This window comes from Podarcis cretensis, assembly GCF_951804945.1.
Source record: "Podarcis cretensis genome assembly, chromosome: 2".
NCBI lineage: Eukaryota > Metazoa > Chordata > Lepidosauria > Squamata > Lacertidae > Podarcis > Podarcis cretensis.
Window position 1 is genome coordinate 36304851 of NC_137171.1, and position 20669 is coordinate 36325519.

General features: G+C 44.7%; 1 protein-coding gene across 6 annotated transcripts; it reads left to right on the plus strand.

Moving 5' to 3' along the window:
- Nucleotides 1-84: 84 nt before the first annotated feature.
- AANAT (aralkylamine N-acetyltransferase) lies at nucleotides 85-19731 on the plus strand. Of its 6 annotated transcripts, XM_079966288.1 has the most exons (6): nucleotides 85-99; nucleotides 969-1104; nucleotides 9183-9258; nucleotides 14103-14371; nucleotides 15994-16148; nucleotides 18295-19731. In XM_079966288.1, exons 4-6 carry the CDS (start codon nucleotides 14215-14217, stop codon nucleotides 18598-18600), a joined length of 618 nt encoding a protein of 205 aa, XP_079822414.1. In that variant the 5' UTR covers nucleotides 85-99; nucleotides 969-1104; nucleotides 9183-9258; nucleotides 14103-14214; the 3' UTR covers nucleotides 18601-19731. The 6 variants fall into 6 exon arrangements, with proteins under 6 accessions (XP_079822414.1, XP_079822410.1, XP_079822413.1 ...); XM_079966284.1 differs by lacking the exons at nucleotides 85-99; nucleotides 969-1104 and adding an exon at nucleotides 243-801; XM_079966287.1 differs by lacking the exons at nucleotides 85-99; nucleotides 969-1104 and adding an exon at nucleotides 833-887.
- Nucleotides 19732-20669: the final 938 nt, after the last annotated feature.

Below are 20669 nucleotides of genomic sequence, written 5' to 3' on the forward strand. Positions count from 1 at the left end.
CCCGCCACATAGAGGCCGGAGAGGGGCGGGGCCCAGGCAGAGCGCGGAGTGCGCCGGTGGGAGGGGCACGTGCGTGAGGGAGCGAGGAGGAGAAAAACGGTGGGGGAGGGGGAGAGTGAGGGGAATAATCAGGGCAGGGGGATGGGGAGGGCTTGGAGGAGGGCAAGGCCGGTGGGGTATAGGGACATAAGGAGGAAAGCGGGGTGAAAGGTGAGGTGGGTGGGAAGCTGAGGGAGGGAATGGGGGGGGGACCAGGAGACTGTCTACCCTTCCACAAAGAAAGGGGCCTGAGTTGAAGACGGAGGGAGGGTCAACAGATAAAACGGAAATAGTGGGGGGTTGGGGGAGAGCATAGGAACCATAAAATATTTGAGAGGGCCAGCCTCCTTCCCCCCCCCCAAATTAATGGACATTGCCATTCAAATAGGGTGCGTGTGCTACGTCATGTGATTGATTATACGCGACGGGGTCCCCCCCCCCATATATTTTATTCCCGTTGGCACCCCTGGGAGAGTGACGAAGACACCAAGGTGGGGAGGGAAGCCCAGCCGGACTGAGCTGCTCAGATTTAGGGATGATCCGACTTGCCACCTTTTGGTTTTTGTGTGCACTCTGCTCTTTCGCGCCTCCTGTCATCGTCGGGTAGACTCAGGATGGCAAAAGTGAGGAGGCAGGAGGACCAGCGGGAACAAAGGGCGGTGGGGAAGGAGACCAGGAGAAGATGATGGGGAAGAAAAAGAGGCTGGTGAAAAGAGAGAGACGGCCAAAAGGAGACAGGATGAGAGATTGTAGTCCACAAAGGTAGGGGGAATTGAAGAAGGGGAGAAAATGGTTGAAGAAAAAAGTGGATCAGACGCAGCAGGAGAGAGTTAGTTAGAGACGTGGAGGTAAGGAAGAGAGGAACTTGTTTCTTTACTTAATAGGTACCATCTAGTGAACTCTTAATGACAGCGTTGTTTCTGCACTAGGGAAGTTCTTAAAGATCCTAGCAACAACCTGAGCATGGGAACATCTTGTACCCACATAACCTTTCCGGCCACAGATCGCTGCCAGTTTAGATGAAAACAAGTCAAGGGAGTCCGTTGATGGCATGGAAGCTTAGAGGTAGGGAGGTCAACAAGGGAGTTGCTGGAGTTAACACCTCTCACCAGCAGGAAATTAGCGCTAGTCCTCATGAGGGAGGTTGAGGAGAAAAGCCAGATAATTGAACTGGTTGGAGCATAGTGGCATAGCTAATGGGGATTACTCACACTAATAAATGGGTGTATTGCAGTCATTTGAGTGTTTTATCATTTATACCTTCCTTTTAAAAAGCAAAGTCCACTTAGTATATGAATGGCAGTAACAACCATGGTTAAAATGAGTAAACTTTCAGCCCAGTAGCAAGATTGCAGTATAGATGGGGGGAGAGGGTACAAGACAATTTTTAAGACTCTTGGCAATCCATTTCTGAAGTTAGGAGGACAACCCATGTTTCCTACAGTATGGTACACAGGCGGTCTCTAGAGAAGATAGGAGTTTTTTGTTGCTAGGATACACACAGCTCAGGAAATTCCTAGGCTCTCAGCTTCGTGGTGTACATTCTATGTTTATAGCAGCATTCTATAATGTCCCATAATCTCATAAGATTGTACTCATGTTGAAAATCTTATACTCATGTTGAGGGAATTTTGATGTACTTGTGTGGAATGTAATTACCCTGGGCTGGATGAAGGGACTTGAGTTCCTTATACAGAAGAATACTTTACTTCTCCATCTTTATTCATAATGTATAGGTTCTCCTTTTGCCAACACTTACTAAATGGGGTGGGGGCATGCAGACTCACATGAGATTTCTCATTCCTGTTTCTTCCTCTTGAAATCTCCTCCATACTATTCTTACCCAATTAACCTGCCAAGTACTTGATTTCAATTTCCCCACTGCTTGGATCACAGCCACAATGAGGAAGAGGCCACCATTGTCCAAGTTACTGGGCTTTTCTTTTTAAAGAGTACAAACAGCAGGATAATATTGAGGCTTAGTTGATGTGTTACCTGTGATAATTTGGAAGATTGGTCTAGATCACTGTTCTTCAACCTTTGGTCACCAGATGTTGTTGGACTACAACTTCCATCATTCTCAGCTTAGCCAATTGCCAGGAATGATGGGCATTGTGGTTCAGCAGCTGGGGGCACATTGAAGAACAATGTCCTATCATTGGTGTGACTCAGCATGTCAATTCCTTATTTATCCCTTATTTGTTACCCATATGAAGCTTTCCTGGGCAAGCTCAATCTCACATTTTCATTGCACTCAGATCCTGCAATCTCATGGTGCCTAGGAGAGAATTACTGTAAATCAAGTTCAAACTGATAAATAACTCAAAACGTTTGATTGTACAGTTTTATGAGCATTTTTTCCTCCTTTGAGACACTTCAGCCAAACAATCAGGAGGTGAAACAAGAGGCTGGATAAAATTACTCTAAAACGTTCAGCAAATATGTTACTAGCCAAAGCAGATTTGGAGTTCCTGAACCTCAGGTGCACCAAACTTGACCTGCCTGCATACGTTTCTGCTTATCTTATGAATGACTCTTGCTCCATCTTGTGGACATTTTGTTATCCACCTGGAAGCACTTTATTAGGACTTCCACACCAGTGCGTGAGGGGAAATGATTCATGATGATTACAGAAGGGAAAAAGTGACCAGGATACTTATCTATATTCCCTTGGAGTAAACCTGGGAAATGCTCAGTCACTTACATTTTTGGTGGCATCTGAGGAATAGAATTCTACTGGATAAAGCTGCTGCCTCATGTTCCCATGTTGCATTCCTCTATATGCTGTTCAGACTCTAGAGGTGTCCTCAGGCCTATGATCCTGGAGTTAATATTTTTAAAAATGCCCTTCAAATGCTTGGAAACAGGTTTTTTCTGGAAGCAAGTGACAAAGAAATGAGCACTAAACTTGCACTATATTCCGCTGCAGTTCCAGAAGCAGCTTTAACGTAGCGTGAAAGCTCAAATATAATGGAGAACGTAACCATTAGGGAAGTCTCGAAAATGGAATAAACTGTGATGTGAATGCAGCCTGCTTCTCTCTCCCAGATGGACACTTGTGTGGCACTCATAGGTTTCTGAGATTTTGTGGTGAGGGAACAAACTCAGGCTTTGAGTGCGGAGATTAGACCCACTAAGAGAAGGTGGACTCTGACCCTGACTCAGGATAGCTCAGTCGGTAGAGCATGAGACTCTTAATATTAGGGTCATGGGTTCAAGCCCCACTTGGGGCAAACTATTCCTGCATTGCAGGAGTTTGGATTATATGACCCTTGTGGTCCCTTCTAGCTCTACAGTTCTATGATTCTATGCCTTAGCATGTATGCGGGTTGATGTTCTTGTTCTTGTCTGAGGTAAGGGTGGTCAGACTGCATTAAGACATTTTGTAGTTATTCCTGTGCTAGGTGAGCAGCCAAGTGTATAATTTGGGAGTCGGGTATGTTGTTGCCACGATCAGTAGTGTACACAGGAGCAGGGCTGTTGCAGTAGCAGGAAGCTGACAGGCCAGACAACAGGAAGTAGGGCTAGACAGCATCAGTTTATCCTATTCCCGCTATTCTCTCCTAACTGGGATTTTTCTGGTTGTTGTGTCTACAGTCCGCTTGCTTGATGTAGTGCTGTTGACTGCCCAGTTAGCAAACAGGAAAACGTACTCAGGACATGACTTTATGGCAGCTGTGGTGACTGGTACTTGAGATGCTGACATCAGGAAGCAGGTTTCTCTCATCATCATCATCATTTTATTTGCATGGCTTTCGTCAAGATCACAGCCATAGCGGCTTACAGCGTTTCAAATGAACAGTCATAACAATAAAAAGAAAGACACATAGGGTTGCATTCAATTAAGTTCTACTCAGGGCAGACCAGTTGGAATTAATGGGCTTGAGTCTTCTTAAATCATTAATTTGAGTGGGTCTCTTTTGAGCAGATTAATGCAACCTGGAATAAGGACACATACAAATAATGTGAGTAAGTAACTACATAATAATTAAAAAACAGTACCATCATAAACACAACAAGCAAAACAAATTTAGCAGCTTAAAAGAAAGCTGGAGTGTGAATGAAGCCTAACACAGAAATAAAAATAGTAAAGTATAAGGCCAAAATGATCTCCGTTCCACAAAGGTTCTCCACTATTTACTTGCATTATTAGATGGCAGCCACACTCTTCACTTGTGGCAGCCTCCTCCCTTGCTGTCACCAGCATCTCTTCTCTCAGTTCTTTACTGGAGAGGTCAAGATGGCTCCTCCTTCAAGCCCCACATACACTTGCAGTTTTGATATTGCTTCGTCTGCTTCTCTTTCAAATACTTTTTTCTCTCTGTATTGCCTTCTAGACAGAATGCTTTGTGAAGCTCCAGGAGAGGTGGGGCAAAGCTCTGGAGGTGGAAAAAGATGACTCAGCAGGCTCTGCAATCCCAGGCACAAACGCCTGGGTCCCACTAGCTTTTAAAGAATTCTAGAGAATAGGAAGCTCAGTGTGATCCACCCATATCCCTATGAATCCAGTATTCTGTAAACGCATGCCACTCTGTTTTTCTCCTTGATGTGTTTTGAAAAGATTAATTTCCTTCTTAAAATGTCAGTTTGGTGTATTTCATGTTTCCCAACAGATGGCGCTCTTTGACAATATAGCTTTGACTAGAGCAGTGTTTTTCAACCTTTTTTGGGCAAAGGCACACTTGTTTCATGAAAAAAATCACGAGGCACACCACCATTAGAAAATGTTAAAAAAATTAACTCTGTGCCTATATTGACTATATATAAAGTAATTCTCTTGAATAGGAATCAAATAAACACAAAGAAAGTATTTTATAATTACTTTATTATGAAATAGTAAGTAAACAGAAATATGAAAAATTATAAAATACTTTATTCAGTGCGCAACCTGGGCCTGTTTGGCTGAACACAAAGCTGATATTCTGGTTGGAATCAAAGAAAGACACACATGTAGCTCTTCGTCAACAGCTCTCAGTCTCTCTCTGTATTTAGTTTTTATAGCAATCATGCTTGAAAAGCTCACCTCACACAGATATGTAGTGGAAAATGGGAGCAATGTCAAAATAGCTTTGTTTGCCAGAAGGGGGAACTCCTTGGCAGTATCCAACCAAAAACTGTCCAAAGGTAGATCAGCAAATCTTAGCTTGAAACCACGATTTTGTCTCAGTTGTTAGTTCCTCCTGCTCCTGTAAAATCATGTCCTTTCCACCAACTGATGCTGAGCTATAAGGGTCCCTAACCCAGTCAAGGCATTCAGTGGAGACTGAAGAGAAATAAAATGACAACTTATACTCGAGAGTTTTTAAATGTTTAACTATTATCTCACACAGTGCAGCAGTGTGAACACCTTGCCATTGCTTGGTGAGTGTGAACATTTCAAGATTGCCACTTTCCACGTGTTGATGCCAGAGTTGCACCTTTGAACGGAATCCATTTATTTTATCTGTACTTGTAAGCAGGTTTTCATTTCGGCCTTGCATTCGTGTGTTCAGTTCATTCAGATGATGAAATATATCTGCCAGGTATGCCAGCCTTGCACACCACTCATCACTTGCAAGCAGCTTTGCGTAATCTGACCTCTCATTTGTCAGAAACACCTTAAGTTCCTCCCGCAGCTCATACACACGAACCAAGACCTTGCCACGCGACAACCACCGGACCTCCGTATGAAACAGCAAGGTTTTATGCTTCGCTCCCATCTCCTCACACAAAGCTGCAAATATGCGACTTTTCACGGGTCGTGACTTTACAAAGTTTACCATGCGCACAACATCATCCAACACATGAACTAGGTCTGCTGGTAAAGTCTTGGCTATGAGGGCCTCACGGTGTAAAAAACAATGCGTAACAATCACATCTGGATTTCTTTCCTTCACTCTGCTTACAAAGCCTTTGGTGTGCCCGACCATGGCTGCAGCTCCATCGGTGCAGACACTTGTGCAGTTTTCCCACTTAAGTCCTCCTTGTTCAAGGTATTCTGATGTGACCCGAAAAATTTCTTCTCCTGTTGTTTTTTCTGGCAATGCCTTGCAAAAAAAGAAGTTTTCTCTAATTGCATCACCATCAACAAAACGCACATTGGCCAAGAGTTGAGCATGTCCACTGATATCAGTAGACTCGTCAAGTTGCAATGCAATTTTCTCACTGATACGGATCTTTTCCAAAACCACACTTTCGATGTCTGCAGACATATCATTAATATGTCTGGAAATTGTGTTGTCTGAGAGAGGGACTTTGGCTATTTCCTTAGCTGCTTCAGGTCCGAGCATCTCCTCTACAATGGCTTTGCAGGCGGGAAGTATTAATGTCTCTGCCACAGTGTGCGACTTTTTTGACTTGGCTATAAGTTCAGCAACTTGATAGCTAGCTTTAAGAGCTCTTTCATTTACCTTTGTGGTTTTTCTCATGAAAGTTGCCTGTTTCTCTGTGTTTTCACGCAGGCGAACAAAATAGTCCGCATTCTTGTTTTGAAGCGAAGGGTGTTTCGTTTGGAGATGGAGTTCAAGTTTGCTTGGGACCATAGCACTGTTAGCTAGCTTTTCACCACACACCACGCACAATGGAGTTGGTTTGTTTGCATCTCCGGTGAAAGTAAATCCAAATGAAATATAGCCTTCGCTATATTGCCTTGTGCAAGAGAATTTGCTTGAGCTAACCATCTTTGCTTTCTTTGGATCCCCAATCATACTTGGGCTCTCATCTGGCTCCAAATTTTGTTCAGAGTCCAGTTCTTTCCTTTTCAAAAACTTGTCCATTACTGCAGTATTTCACTGTCACTCAGTACTTACTGGGTTTGTCTCCTCCAGATAGCCGCTGTCTGTCACACTCAGCACTCTTCTGCGCATGTCTCCATCCAGATCCATCAGTCAGTGCTCTTCTGCTCTTCTGCTCATGTTTCCTCCAAATCCAGATCCAACCGTGACCGACTGGTTCCAGATGACCTCCTCACCTCACGCTGCACCTGCGGCCTGGTCTGGATCCGGATGCGGTCTCTCTGCAGTGCCGACTCCCGCCGAGTCCTGGTCTCCGTCCGTCTGCTCCTGCTCCGGTCCTCCTGGTGACTCGAGTCGCGACGTCTTCTTCTCTCCGCTGCTGCGCACACTGTGCTCGGGCGGGAAGGAAGTCAGAAGATGATGTCCTACTGTGATAGGTCCAGGCTGGTGTCTGGACCAATCACAGCCTGGACATCAGAAAAGTGGAGGGTGTCCCCCTGAGGAGTGCCAATCGACGCCCCTGCTGGCCGAGGGTGGGGTCAACCCCCCCCCATACCCAGGACACAGTCCAGCACCCGCCTAGTGGGCGAAAATTTGACTTTTTTAAAAAAATCTTTCAAATTTTTAAATTTATCCCACGGCACACCAGGCAACATCTCGTGGCACACTAGTGTGCCGCGGAACAGTGGTTGAAAAACACTGGACTAGAGTAGATCGTAAGTACACAGTAAATTGTGCTAAACCCAGATATGTTAACATTGCATTTTCACGTTTCTGATATAATGTCCAAACTAACATTGCAATAAATATAGTGAGCCTCAATCCATGAAGTACAGAGACAGCTGCTTAAAGCATCCTGCTGTTTCTTGAAATATGTTGTTGGCATTTTTCTGTCTCAAGAGATAGTGGAAGAGGGATAAAGTCAAACCATTAGAGTGTTACAGCACTTGCTGTGGCTGAAGAGTCCAATATGGGAGAGAGATGTTTTATTGCAGCTGGGGTAGATGAAGGTGTCCGGTTTTGCTGTTATTGATGCACCATGACATTTATTCTCTCTCTGCTCCTCCCTGCAGTCATTTATCCTCTGGTTACTGCTGTAGATACACAGCCTGTCTGTCTCCAGGCGCTGTGATCATCTGCAGTGTGGTTGTTCCTGATTTGTACATTCAAAGGCCTAGATGTCTTTGCATACAGAGTTTATCACACGGGCATGAAATGACCTAGATGCCTGCTCTATTGTAAGCAAAAACAAAACAAAACAAAACAAAAAACCAGAAATGGAAGTGTTGCGTTTTTTCCGATTGTTTCGTCATGGCAAATGGAACAATCCCCACCCCTTGTCTCTGGTTTTGTCCATAGCACCCAAAGGAGTGTTTTACAATAAACACATTGAACTACAACAAAATGTAATGCCATCAGCAAGTGCTGGAGCATGGTTTCCTTTCCTTTTTTTTAAGTTCCCTTTCCATCTTTGCTTATTTATTATTGAATAGTAGCCTCTTTAAAATGCTCTGCAGAAGGTTGTGTTTCACTTCTTGCCACCTAATAGCAGAGGAAGAAATGCACAGCAACATGAATTTGGGAAAGCAGTGTGACACTTGTCTCCCTAGGACTCACTCCTGCAAACTGTAAATTATCCACACAATTGTGGCTGACACTCCAGAAGCTGCAGTTTTTCTGGTATCTGCAAAATATTTATCCTATCTGGTTCTTGTTTTCTGGAGATGCCCTTTTTGAATTTTGTTAATGTGACCCAGAGGGGATCATGGAAATTACAGGCTGGCTGCTGGTTAGCTTGGGAATGCTGGCGGAAAGCATTATTAAAGGTAGAATGACGTCCTTTGTTAACCTAATCATACCAATATTTGGGCATTACATTTGGAAAATAACTCCCCCCCCCCTTTTAAAAGCAACTCCACAATACAACCATTTGCTGATGTGGCAGCTCTGGAGAATTAAGCTATGGGACGCTGCAGCTCAAGGGCAAATCCAGGAGGGCAATTGCGTTTACAGTAATATTGGCAGAGCTTTATTCAAGGAAGATGCCATAGTAGAGTTTATTGATCCAGTAAAAGCATGCAATGTGTTTCTGCTTCACCTGTTTTCTGTCAGCACCCATCGCCTGACTATTCACCTGTGGCTTGTACAATGCCCTTTGTATCTAGCAATCAGCTAAAACACTTTATCCCTCAGCAGAAAACCATGCCAAGAAAATAAAGCCTGCGGGGATCCTTTTGTTGCCATGTCACCTCCAAGCCCTTTTGCAAGTGTCTGTCACATGAGGGTTTAGAAATGTCTTAAGAGTACCATCACGTGCTTTAGAAATAACAAATATATAAGCTGCAGTTCCCAAAGTCTCTGCAGAATAAAAGCTGGAAGCGCACCAGGAGTCCCTACAGCCCACACTATCTGCTCTCCTATTTCTGGCAGCAACTCTGCAAGAACCTCAGTCTTCTCTCCAGAGGGGGCCACGCCTTGGAATCCTGAAAGAAAACTTAATGCATAGGTAAGATCAGTTATTTCGGTTCTAACATCTGTGATGCTGACTGCCAAAACTTTTATTTGCTTATTTTATTAAATTTATATACAGCTCTTCAGCCAAGGATTCGAAAAGGGAATGCACTTATTTTCTACAGCAGCAGAGGTTTTTTTTGGAATAGCTGTTACTTTAAATGATTACAAGAGGAAAAATATCACAGAGTAATTGGAGGGCACAGCCCCCTCCACTGTTCTGTGTGTTTCATTTATTGCTAATCTGGAAACTGTGTCCCCACCCCAATTTTGGTTTGTATGTTTTAGCAAAATCATCATATTCAGCTAGGTAGTAACTAAATACAGACACTAGTTAAATAGGGCTTACATGCATGCAGCTTTGCATTAAATCATAGCCATTTTTTAAAACTATTGTTACTATTAGACACAGTCTTGTTCATGGTTCCGTGCACATTTTATATACAATATAGACACACGTTATGTATGGAATGTAAGCTGAACTAGCAGTGTCCAAGGCCGCAGCTTGTAATCCTAAACACTGCAGGTGGATTTCAGAGTTGCTCTCTTCCAAGCATCCTGTGTGCACAAGGATTTCAGCTTGCCAGTTAGAATGACCTCGCTTTCCTCCCCCTTCTGTGCTGTTTCTGGGGTTCTCCTAAGCCAGTCTGCGGTAGAAGTTGGAGAGTGGGGACCCCATTTCACAAGCAGAAATCCTTGTCCAGGGAGTCTCTGATGGGGCTGGGTTAGGTGAATTCCACCCAGTAGGTGTAGGATTGAGGTTTTAATCCTGCTTTTAACTGATTGATTGTTAGTTAACTGATTGATATATTAGTTACCTAATATAAATATTACATAATGTTAAAGCAAATTATAGGCAGGGATATTTGATGAAGGTTGCAGTTTAGGCAAATGATTTGTGGCCCTAATAATTATTGAGAAACACATTTTCTGATTCCTTTTCCTCCAAACAAAAATGCTACCAGCACTGAAAACCTTCTGCAAGGGGGCGCTTTTAATTGAAATCTGTATTTTTGGATCAGCCGCTAATCTGTTATTACATATTTATTAATGCTTTCAAGTCTGGGGAAAAGGAAACATGAAGGAATTCCCAGATCTCAACTTGTGGCTTGTAATCAGAAAGCATCCTCACATTTCCCAGTAGAACTATGGTAAATTAGTGACTCCAATGCAGATAGTTTGTGGTTAAATTTACTAGGCATGTACATTCTGAGAGTGCATACGAGAGCCTATTCTGTGCACATAAATATGGATTGTACATCTCTATATCTAGAGATACATATAATCTTCTAGGGTATGATTATGAATGAGAGATTTCAATCTCCATGGTGCCACATATGGTGTTGGCTTGAAAGACCGTTATAATGAAAGTCAGGGACAGTCTGTTCTATTTGTGCCTTGGATAAAGGTCCGTGCTTCTGCTTGAATCACCTCCCCTTGTGTGAAAAGAGCATTTAGGCCCATTGGCTATGTTATTCTGGATTCACAAAGCCTGCCTTTTCTATATATTCTTGTGCTCCATGAATGCTGTATGAAAAAATCAGCATCCAGTAGCACTTTCTGCACTTTTATAGATTGCAGCATCCAGTTAGCCCTGTGGGTTGCCTAAGAATTTCCCAGATCCTGTCCTATGGGGTCTTTCAGTACAGCTGGGGAGAAATCCTAAGCCTTGCATGGAAGTTACTGCTAAAGTTAAATTCAAATTCAGTCACTCTGCATTTAAAAAACATAAAGCCTCAGAAATATTGTAGTTTGCTAGTGAAAATAAAATCCCTATTACGATTCAGCATCTAATGCTAGACAGAAAGGCTCCATATTTTTGTCACCTAATCCATTTTTATTTTTATTTTTTGCAAAAGTTCATGTGGGATAAATTATTATTATAGCTTGTGCTGCATGCATATGGGGCTGTATCAAGGACTTCCACCTATGCATCAGGACTTTCTCTCCCTGTGTATTTCCCATTCCCCCAAACCCCAAAATCTGCTCTGGAGGATTGGGGGGAACCCAGAAAAGGTTGGGGGGGGTCACAGAAGTGTGTGCAGGGAGAAAAAATCCTGTTGCACAGGCAGAAGTGCTTACGTTAATGGGGTGTTTTCATTGGATGCAACCCATAGTATGCTGCTGAAATCAGTTTCATGCTGAAGACCCCAAACCTAGCAGCCTTTGCCATCAACAGATACCCTCAGCTGAGTTCACAGCTCAGAAGGTGGACAGGTTATGGAGTATGCAATAAGCCTATATATTAAGGAAGACTTGAACCAGCCAAACCGGGTAGATTTGACCAAATTTGGAGTTACCCTTATCACTGCTGTCACTTCCTATTGGCTCTTATTTTGCCAACAACCACATACATTCCGTCGCTAGAAAGATAGTTGAGAGGGTTGCATAAGATGTCTGCATACCGATCACTTGTCACGACCATGCACTAAGCTCAAGGACCTGTCATAATGAATGGGCTAATCTCCTTCACCTGACCTGTCCCTCAGTTCCCTTTCACTCTGCAAAGCTCATTGAGAAACGGCACACTGAGATGTCATACATTGAGCACAGGCACGTATATGGCATTCTCATTGTCCCCTAGGTGTTTGGGGGTCATCACCTCTGCAATGAAGCTGCGTCAAAAGCTCCCGCATGGGCACTCACAGGGCCGTAGGAGCAGAAACCCTCACAATCCCAGGAAATGGCAGCACTCAAACAGCCCTGCCCACCCTTTTCAGTTCACCCACAGCTGCTAGTGCTGCAATTATTTTGTTTGGCTTTTACTTCAGACCCCATTAGCCACATTGCTAGCCTGCAATTAGATAGGAAAGTGAACACCTGTTAATTATCAGTAATGATGCAGCTATGCTTTTTCTCTTTGCATAGAAACTTGGGAACTACATATCCATATATGTAGACCCTTGGTCCATCTATCTCAATATTCTCTACACTGACTGACAGCAGTTCCCCAGGGTTTCAGACATCTTCTTCCTGAAGATGCCAGGGGCATTTGGCATGCAAAACAGATGCCCTGCCACTGAGCTGTGGCCCTTCTCTGCAACAAATTGTGCTAGGCATATATCCCAAGTTGAGCAAAACTTCATGGATAAAGCCTAACATGACATTTGGAGTCCAGGTTTGGTCTGACATCGTGAACACTTTCAGACCACAGGCCCCAAACCTGGCAGATTTTGCCCAAAATAGAACATGAATCATGCATTCTCCTTGATGCCTCCAACTCAGTTCACAGCTTGGCAAGCGCTAGGTGTATAATGATTGCCCAAAATAGGCAATGTGAATAAATCGTAAGACGCACCAGCTTGGTTTGGCTGCTGCTTTCCTGTAGATATTATAGCTCATTAGACATCTGCCCAAACCCACACAGGCCATTTGGTGTAAAATGTATGAGAAATATGCTTCGGGGATATAGTTGTTGATTTCAAAGCTTGAAAGAATAAACTAGAGGTATCCTTGTACATAAAAAATTCAAGTTTAGGAAGGACCCAGGCTTGCTAGATTGAAAAAAATAAATGGTAGAAACAGGTGAATCTCTTGAATTACAGTGTCTGGAATAAAGGGTGCTCCATGTAGCTTTTTGGAGCTGTCATAGTTGACCAGGGATGAGGAACCTGTGACACTTCAGACGTAGCTGGGACCCCACTTCCATCATTCCTGACCATTGATCAAGCTGGTGAGGGATGATGGGAGCTGGTGGAGGGTCACAGGTTCTGCATCCCTGTTGTAAAGTAATGGAGAAGGAAAAGACTTCTGTTCTCCCAGGATATTGGGTTGCAGCCAATGGTGGTGCTCAGCTGATGGTAAGGCTTTGGTCAGAAATCCCCCCCCCCTCCTTCCTAGATCTGCTCTGGAGACTCCCCAAACCTCTGGGGCAGATTTAGTGGGTTGAGGGCTGCAAGGGAGAGGAGAAATCACCCAAAATATGTTCCTCCCCCCATGGGCATTTAAGACACCAGCCCAAAATGAATGCAATACTTGGTGTTTATAGAAGCATAGGACATTCACAACAGAACAGGGCAACCAGGCAGAGAGCATCATTTCCCAACCCGATTTGGAATGTTTCGCTGGCTCTCTTTGTCATTGGCTGGCGGGTTTAAGAAAGCTGATTTCTCGGTAAAGGGATTGTCTGCAGCAGCCTTTCCACAACCTGATTAACTTGCCCTTTCAAAAGATTAAGGTTCCCACCCTGGCTATCTCTTAAGAGCACTCTGCTGTACCTTTATTTTCCTTTGAAAGAAGAAACCCTCGTTCCCACAATTGCTTTCTTCTTTCAAAGGGAAAATAACTCTGGTCTCACATCTTTTGATTTGGCTGGTTAATTAACAATCACAGGAAAGCTTTCCAGAAGACAGAAGATTGGTTTGACAGCATTAAGAGTCTGATTCTGTGCGGAGACCAAGCATGCTCTTCCTGACTCTGAGGCACCCAGCACCTAGCAGGAAGCGATCTGTATCTGTCAGGATTAGGTCCTAAGAGCGCTTTTGAGTCATCCAATCCAGCTTCTTGGTGACCTCAGAATAACTATTCCTTCACAGCCCACGTCAGTATTAACCCTGCCTATCTTGCCACTTAACCTTGCCAGCAAGCCTCCAAGCTATAAAAGCCACTTCTGATTCCGCCCCCCTGTTATTACTGCTCTAATGCACAGCATCTGGGCATTTGCTGGATTTCTGCTTTTGTGAGCCAGACATTAGTGAGGACCCACCTCTGTGACCTGACGGACCTTCCATTTCCACAGCACTGGTGGTGATGATGAGGACTAAGGTGCCTGAAGTCTCAGCGGATGTGTGTGCCTATATAAAGAGACGCAAACGACTTAACTTGACATGCATTTTGCAGGTATTTTCAGCTGCTGGCTGACTGCTCTGGAGGTGGTGGACTGAAATAGCAGCGCGGCTACTCCAAAAGCGGGCAGAGCATTTACGGAAGGCACAGGAATAAACCAGAGAAGATGTCTGTGATCAGCGCCCTACCGTTTCTCAAGCCCATCCACCTCAAACCTCCGCGGAGCTCCCCTGGGCGCCAACGCAGGCACACTCTGCCCGCCAGCGAGTTCCGGTGCCTCACCCCCGAGGATGCCATCAGCGTGTTCGAAATAGAGAGAGAAGGTAAGGTGCCAATTCCTTTGTTTCCTACGTTTTCAGAACCGCCTTCCACCTCACCCCCCAAATAAATAAAAGGCACTTCTGTACTTTAGAAGCACTGAGTTACTGGGGTCCTTTATTGAGGGCAGAGTAGGAAAGGAAAGAAAAGAAAAGGCAGGAGGTGGAAGGGAAAACATCCAAGCAAATAGGTTACACAACCAGCAGCCAGCTTGCTTAACGCGAGCAATTTAACACCAAGACACAGCAAGAGAGGGGCTGGAATGTCAGCTTTCTTGTGCCTCTCAGGCATGCGGCATTATGGGAATCATCCAGATATGGCTTACACCCCCAAGGTGGTCAACGTGTTCAGTGTAAGATTGAATGCAGGAAGAAAGTCAAAAATGGATGTGTACAGTGTGGGAAGAATCACATTCCTAACCTCTCAGGTGAGAGTAATGGAAGCACTGAGATCATTGATAAACTGGAGCATCAGTAGCACACTAAAGATCAGTCAGAAGCATTAGGGAAGTGGAGGCTGAGTGAATGTGCTCCTTACAGGCCACCTGCTCAAAAACCTTACAGATGGAAATTAATGTTCTCCATATATGAATTTCAGTGGTAAGATCTGAACACTGGTGGTTAATTTCAGGTATCTTTATTCGTACTTGGATGGCTAAACAAATCCCGTTATGGACATTTGAGTTTTGCAGCCGAATTTGAATATTCTGGAACTGAGTTTAAAAAAAAACAAAAAACAAAGGAAGACAAAGGAAATAAATGTATTTGAATATGATGGTGCACTAAGTGCTAGTTCAGACTGGCAGCTGCTGAAAGAGAAATACTTGTTAGCATTAAAGCGGGTGGCGCTGTGGGTTAAAGCCTCAGCGCCTAGGGCTTGCCGATCGAAAGGTCGGCGGTTCGAATCCCTGCGGCGGGGTGCGCTCCCGCTGCTCGGTCCCAGCGCCTGCCAACCTAGCAGTTCGAAAGCACCTCCGGGTGCAAGTAGATAAATAGGGACCGCTTACCAGCGGGAAGGTAAACGGCGTTTCCGTGTGCGGCTCTGGCTCGCCAGAGCAGCGATGTCACGCTGGCCACGTGACCCGGAAGTGTCTCCGGACAGCGCTGGCCCCTGGCCTCTTAAGTGAGATGGGCGCACAACCCCAGGGGTACCTTTACCTTTACCTTTACCTAATAAAACAATAGATTTATCCCACTGAGGTATGACTCAGCTCATCCTGCAATGGGAAGCTGAAGGTAGGCTACTGAAGTTTACAAAATATGCCTGGCCTAGCTTAGAATCGGCTACCTTTCTCCTATACCTAATGAAGAATTCTAACAAAAGATGCCACTAAGACATTTCACCACCAATGGGAAAGGTTAACTATTCTGTCTTGCCCACCCCCAGGAACCTCAGCTTTCACTTATTGAACAGAAGCAAACAGAAGTCAAATAGGAATTAAATTACCCTGAAAACCACAGTCCACTAGATTCAGGAATTCAGTTCCAACCTCCCACCTAGTTCCATTTTTGAACCTTTGTTCTCAGGGCAGGTCTAACATGTCTCCAGCAACCAGGAAACTGCAGCCTGGATCTAGACAGCAGCATGACATTAACCCTTCAATTCCTCTCTCTGTTGACCCCTACAGCATTCATTTCGGTGTCGGGAGACTGCCCCCTCCACCTGGATGAGATTCGCCACTTTCTGAACTTGTGTCCGGAGCTGTCGCTCGGCTGGTTTGAAGAAGGCCGGCTTGTTGCTTTCATTATTGGCTCTCTCTGGGATCAGGAACGACTCAGCCAGGTAGGAAATAGAAATCCTTTGAAATGCATCACTTTCCCATTATGTAACTGACGGAGAGAGAACATAGACAGACTCAAATGCACATCACTTGCTTATACTGATGGAGAGTACAATGGTACCTTGGTTCTCAAACTTAATCCGTCCCGGAAGTCTGTTCTAAAACCAAAACCAAGGCACGCTTTCCCATAGAAAGTAGTGCAAAATGGATTAATCTGTCCAGACACAACCCCTAAAACAGCAAATTAACATGAATTTTATTATCTAACAATACCATTTCTAGGTTAGGGTTAGGGGAAGGATTAGAATTAGGGTTAGGGTCACTGTTGTTTTATGTTTTCTTGTGAATTTGATTCATTTGCAGTTGGTTTGCTTTTTTCAATTTGTTGTGTTGCTGCTTTTTCATGCGTTGCAAGTTTGTTGGCTTTGTGGTTTTCTGGATAGTTTCAGTTTTAATTTTAAATGCTCAGCTGTGGAACATGAAGTCTCTGCTTCCCAGCTGAGAGACCCCCATCCCCGCTCCTGCTTGCAGGCGAGTAGAAGATGGATGGGCTGCTCAGCTGGGGAGGTGCAGGCTTCGTCACACTTTCCATTCAGGGGTTTGTCACACTTTCCATTGAGGGGTTCACGGCTGGGGGCTCCTTTAAACTTCTCCATTCAAGGCAGAAGTTTAAAGGAGCCTCCACATCAGCATCAGAGCACCACCTGAAGGCAGCCATGCAAAATAGTTGCTGGGGTGGCGAAGGTGGAGGCAGCCTGGCAGCTGCATCAGAGAACCCATAAACTGCTGCTGAGGCAGCTGTTGGGCTGTCTCTGTATTGCCACCGATGCTCCTTTAAACTTCTCTATTGAGGTGAATGCAACCACACACCCTTCAATGGAAAAGTGGGACAGAGCCTACATCTCTCCAGGTGAGTAGCCCCATCCAGCTCCTACTCCCATGCAAGCAGGAGCTGGGGCACTCAGAACGGAAGTGTGGCCCTGGAAAAGGAAGTGTAACACTCAAAACAGAACAGTTCGGATTCCAGAAAAGGTTTGCAAACTGGAACACCTACTTCCGGGTTTGTGGCGTTCAAATTCCAAGTTGTTCGTGAACTAAGCTGTTTGAAAACCGAGGTACCACTGTAGTACAGGCTTCCACAACCATGGCCCTCCAGATGTTTTGAGACTACAATTCCCATCATCCCTGGCCACTGGTCCTGCTAGCGAGGGATCATGGGAGTTGTAGGCCAAAAACATCTGGAGGACCGAGATTGAGGAATCCTGCTATAGTACATATGGCTTGGGTACTCTTCTCCTACTCTTCACATGCTTTGGTGAATGGGCTAGTATTATGCTTGTCCCACATTTTAACATCCCTTCACTCAGCTGCTGAAGTTCATTCAGTTTTCACTAGCCAGTATGCTGCCCCACTGTGGAACAAATGTAATGGCGTTCCAACAAAACAATTTTTCATTACCCAGCAGTGTCTGCTTTAAAAGCCATCATTGTTGTTGTTATAGTTATACCCTGCCTTTTCCCCTGATGGGACTCAAGAGGATTTGGGATTTTTTGCAGGCATGAGCCAGTATGGTACCTGTACAAACACATAAATGCATTAATAAGAAACCACATTATTCTATTTGAGAAGACTACTGATCAGGAGTCTTGCCCTGGAGCAGCTCTAAGGCAGATGCTGGATTCAGTGTGAAACGAGCATTTCACTTTTTAACATTCTGAATACTGAAGAGGCTGCACAGCTCTCTTTAAATTGGGAGTGGGTGAACCTGTGGCCCTCCTGTAGTTGTTGGACTCCAACTCCCAGCAGCCCCAGCCAGCATGGCCAAGGGTTAGAAATGAAGAGGCTTGCAGTCAAAAATGCCATCGGTTCCTCACTCCTGCTCTAAATATTAGAGCATTTCACCTCTTTCTCCCCCCACATGAATCTCATCACATTAGCCTAAATTAGGTCAAGTACAATGTGATTTGGAACCAGTGACTTTCCCAATGCATGCCAGCCAAGAAACCATTTGATTCATCATCATCATCCTATAGAAGAAAGTTGTCCCTTGTCTACTATAAGTAGTAGAGTCAGTCTGCACTAGGGTGTTAACAGTAGGTGGACCACGTCTCTTAACAACCATCTTCTCTCTTTCTCCTCCCTTGGCAGGATGCTCTGACCCTGCACAAGCCTCATGGATCCACAGTCCATATCCATGTTCTGGCAGTCCACCGCACCTTCCGCCAGCAAGGCAAGGGCTCCATCTTGATGTGGCGCTACCTGCAGTACCTGTGCTGCCTGCCGTACGTGCGTCGAGCCACACTGATGTGTGAGGATTTCCTCGTCCCCTTCTACTCCAAGTGTGGCTTCAAGGCGTTGGGCCCCTGTGAGATCACGGTGGGCTCTATGAACTTCATCGAGATGGACTATGCCGTTCGTGGCCATGCCTTCATGCGCAGAAACAGTGGTTGCTGAGGAGGTGCCTCCCATTTTCCATCCACATCTGGCTGATATACTTGGAGGCAGAGAAGCCCAGTTTCCCAGTGATTCCCACCAATGGGTCAGGGGAGTCCGATGGGTGGGTCACAAAGTTGCCAAGTTCTCTTCTCTGGGATAAGGAACTTCCACATCAGTGGTGAATTAGGCAAGTGAGCCTACACACACATATTAAAGTTACTGATGGGTCCCTTTTTAAGAAGTTTGAGAACCACTGCAATACACAGATTGCTATGTTCACAATGAATTAACCCAAGCAACTCCTATCATAGCCATTGCTGCAAAGGCAACACAGATCTTAATGCGTAGCAGCATTTTAGTAGCCAGTAATAGGTGTTGTAGCATTGTAACCTCACAACTGCCTTTAAAACTGGTAGCTAAAATGTAGCCCAGTTGTCTTCTCATTTGTGTCTTAGCTGAATTTGCGCCCTGCAGCAGTGACCATTGTATACACGGGGCAATGAAAGGCAGTAACTGCTCTTTCCTCTATTTAGCTATAAAGATGACAACAGCATGACATGGTGGTGAAGTTGTAGCCACTAAGCATTATTCCCATCAACTAAGGGAGCAACTAAGTGAATGCTGTTGCCAGTACACTATAGGTCTGCAGGTTAGAATTCGGCAATTTTCAGAGTAACCATTGACTGTCAACCAGGGCCCACTGCCTTTCTGCCTTATGACATTGGTTACCATCACCCAACAAAATGATTGTAAGAAGACAAATGCTGTATCTATAACTATGAAGCAAGTCACAATATTGGCATATACAAATGCTTTCAGAAATCAAGCTTTCTGTTCTCAAAAGTGTGGTTTCTGTTGTAGCAGGCTGCTTGCTTTTTTTGGCCCTATACCACTTCCTGGAATTAATAGAGCAATTAGGAAAAACATTACCTGAGAAGTAGAATCATTCAGTTACATCTGCCATTTTGTGGAATTACTGTTTGCCTTTGGTAAGGAGCAGCCGTCGCTGATGAAATTGTTGTCTCTTTGCTTGCAGTGGAGAAACTCCATGTCTTCTTGCACTGGCTGCTCTGTTGTTGTGAAATGCATGGAATCTGTGCTTGTATATTCTGTAAAAATATGTATATAAATGTGGTCTATGTGCTAAAACCAGAGCAGGCTTCTTTCTTAGCCGAGTTCCTGCCCAGATAAGTATTTGCCTGACAGATAAATCCAAGTCCCTGTTGACAAGGGGCAAGCCACATTTGCTTTAGGGTGTTCTCTTTCCCTTTCTGGCTTTGACAAGAGGTACCCACAGCACAGAGGTGCAGAACCTACTCCCTCCTGCTGCTGCTGCTGCTGCCCAGGTGCAACGAAGGTCTACAACTAGCAGGAGCAATGGATTTGTTAAATTTGAGGCTGTGCAGCGAGTACTTAACTCATTGCAGTTAATGTACATGCTTTGAAATGCAGCCACTTACTGCTGAAGCAAAAGCACTCGGCGCATGCCCCGAGAATGAGTATGTCCCTATGCCCCCAGGAGGACTGTGTCGATATTAGCAGGTGCTCATATGTAAGAGCTGATGATCATTCATGGTGGTGGGAGAGGAGGGGATGTTCACGTGTACAATGCTCATCACACCCACAGAGATAAATAGCACATGGTGGGTGGTGGGTGGTGTCCAGCTGCTAGCACCCAATATGCTTCCTGACCCTCCTCATCCTTTTGATGTTTGGCAAGTGGGTAGGCGTTTGCCATGTTTCCTGTCCCTTGAAAGGTAAATTGGCTCCTTCAGCATGAACTAGAGGTCTGCATATCGAGTTTAAGGACAGAGTCCAACATGCATCTTCAGTAATCTAGTCTGCACTGAGTGTAAGGAAGGAATGTGCCCCCACCATGAAACAAGGCAGGCCTAGGGAATTAATGTTTGGAAGCTGGCAAAAACCACCATGACACAGCTTTCATAGTTGCATGCGTTGTAGCTCAATGGCTACAACTAAAGTAGAAATGCTTTTTAAGTTTAGTTATGGTCCAGTGCAGACATGGGCATTCTCTTGTGCTAGATTACCTACACATTACAGTTGCAGGGAAAGCAAAAACTGAGGAG

Excerpts from the sequence above, each read along its gene's own strand:
- AANAT (XM_079966288.1), top strand. The coding sequence starts at position 14,215 with ATGTCTGTGATCAGCGCCCTACCGTTTCTCAAGCCCATCCACCTCAAA. Across the intron at positions 14,372-15,993 it reads GTTCGAAATAGAGAGAGAAG|CATTCATTTCGGTGTCGGGA; the intron begins GTAAGGTGCCAA and ends TGACCCCTACAG. Across the intron at positions 16,149-18,294 it reads ATCAGGAACGACTCAGCCAG|GATGCTCTGACCCTGCACAA; the intron begins GTAGGAAATAGA and ends CTCCCTTGGCAG.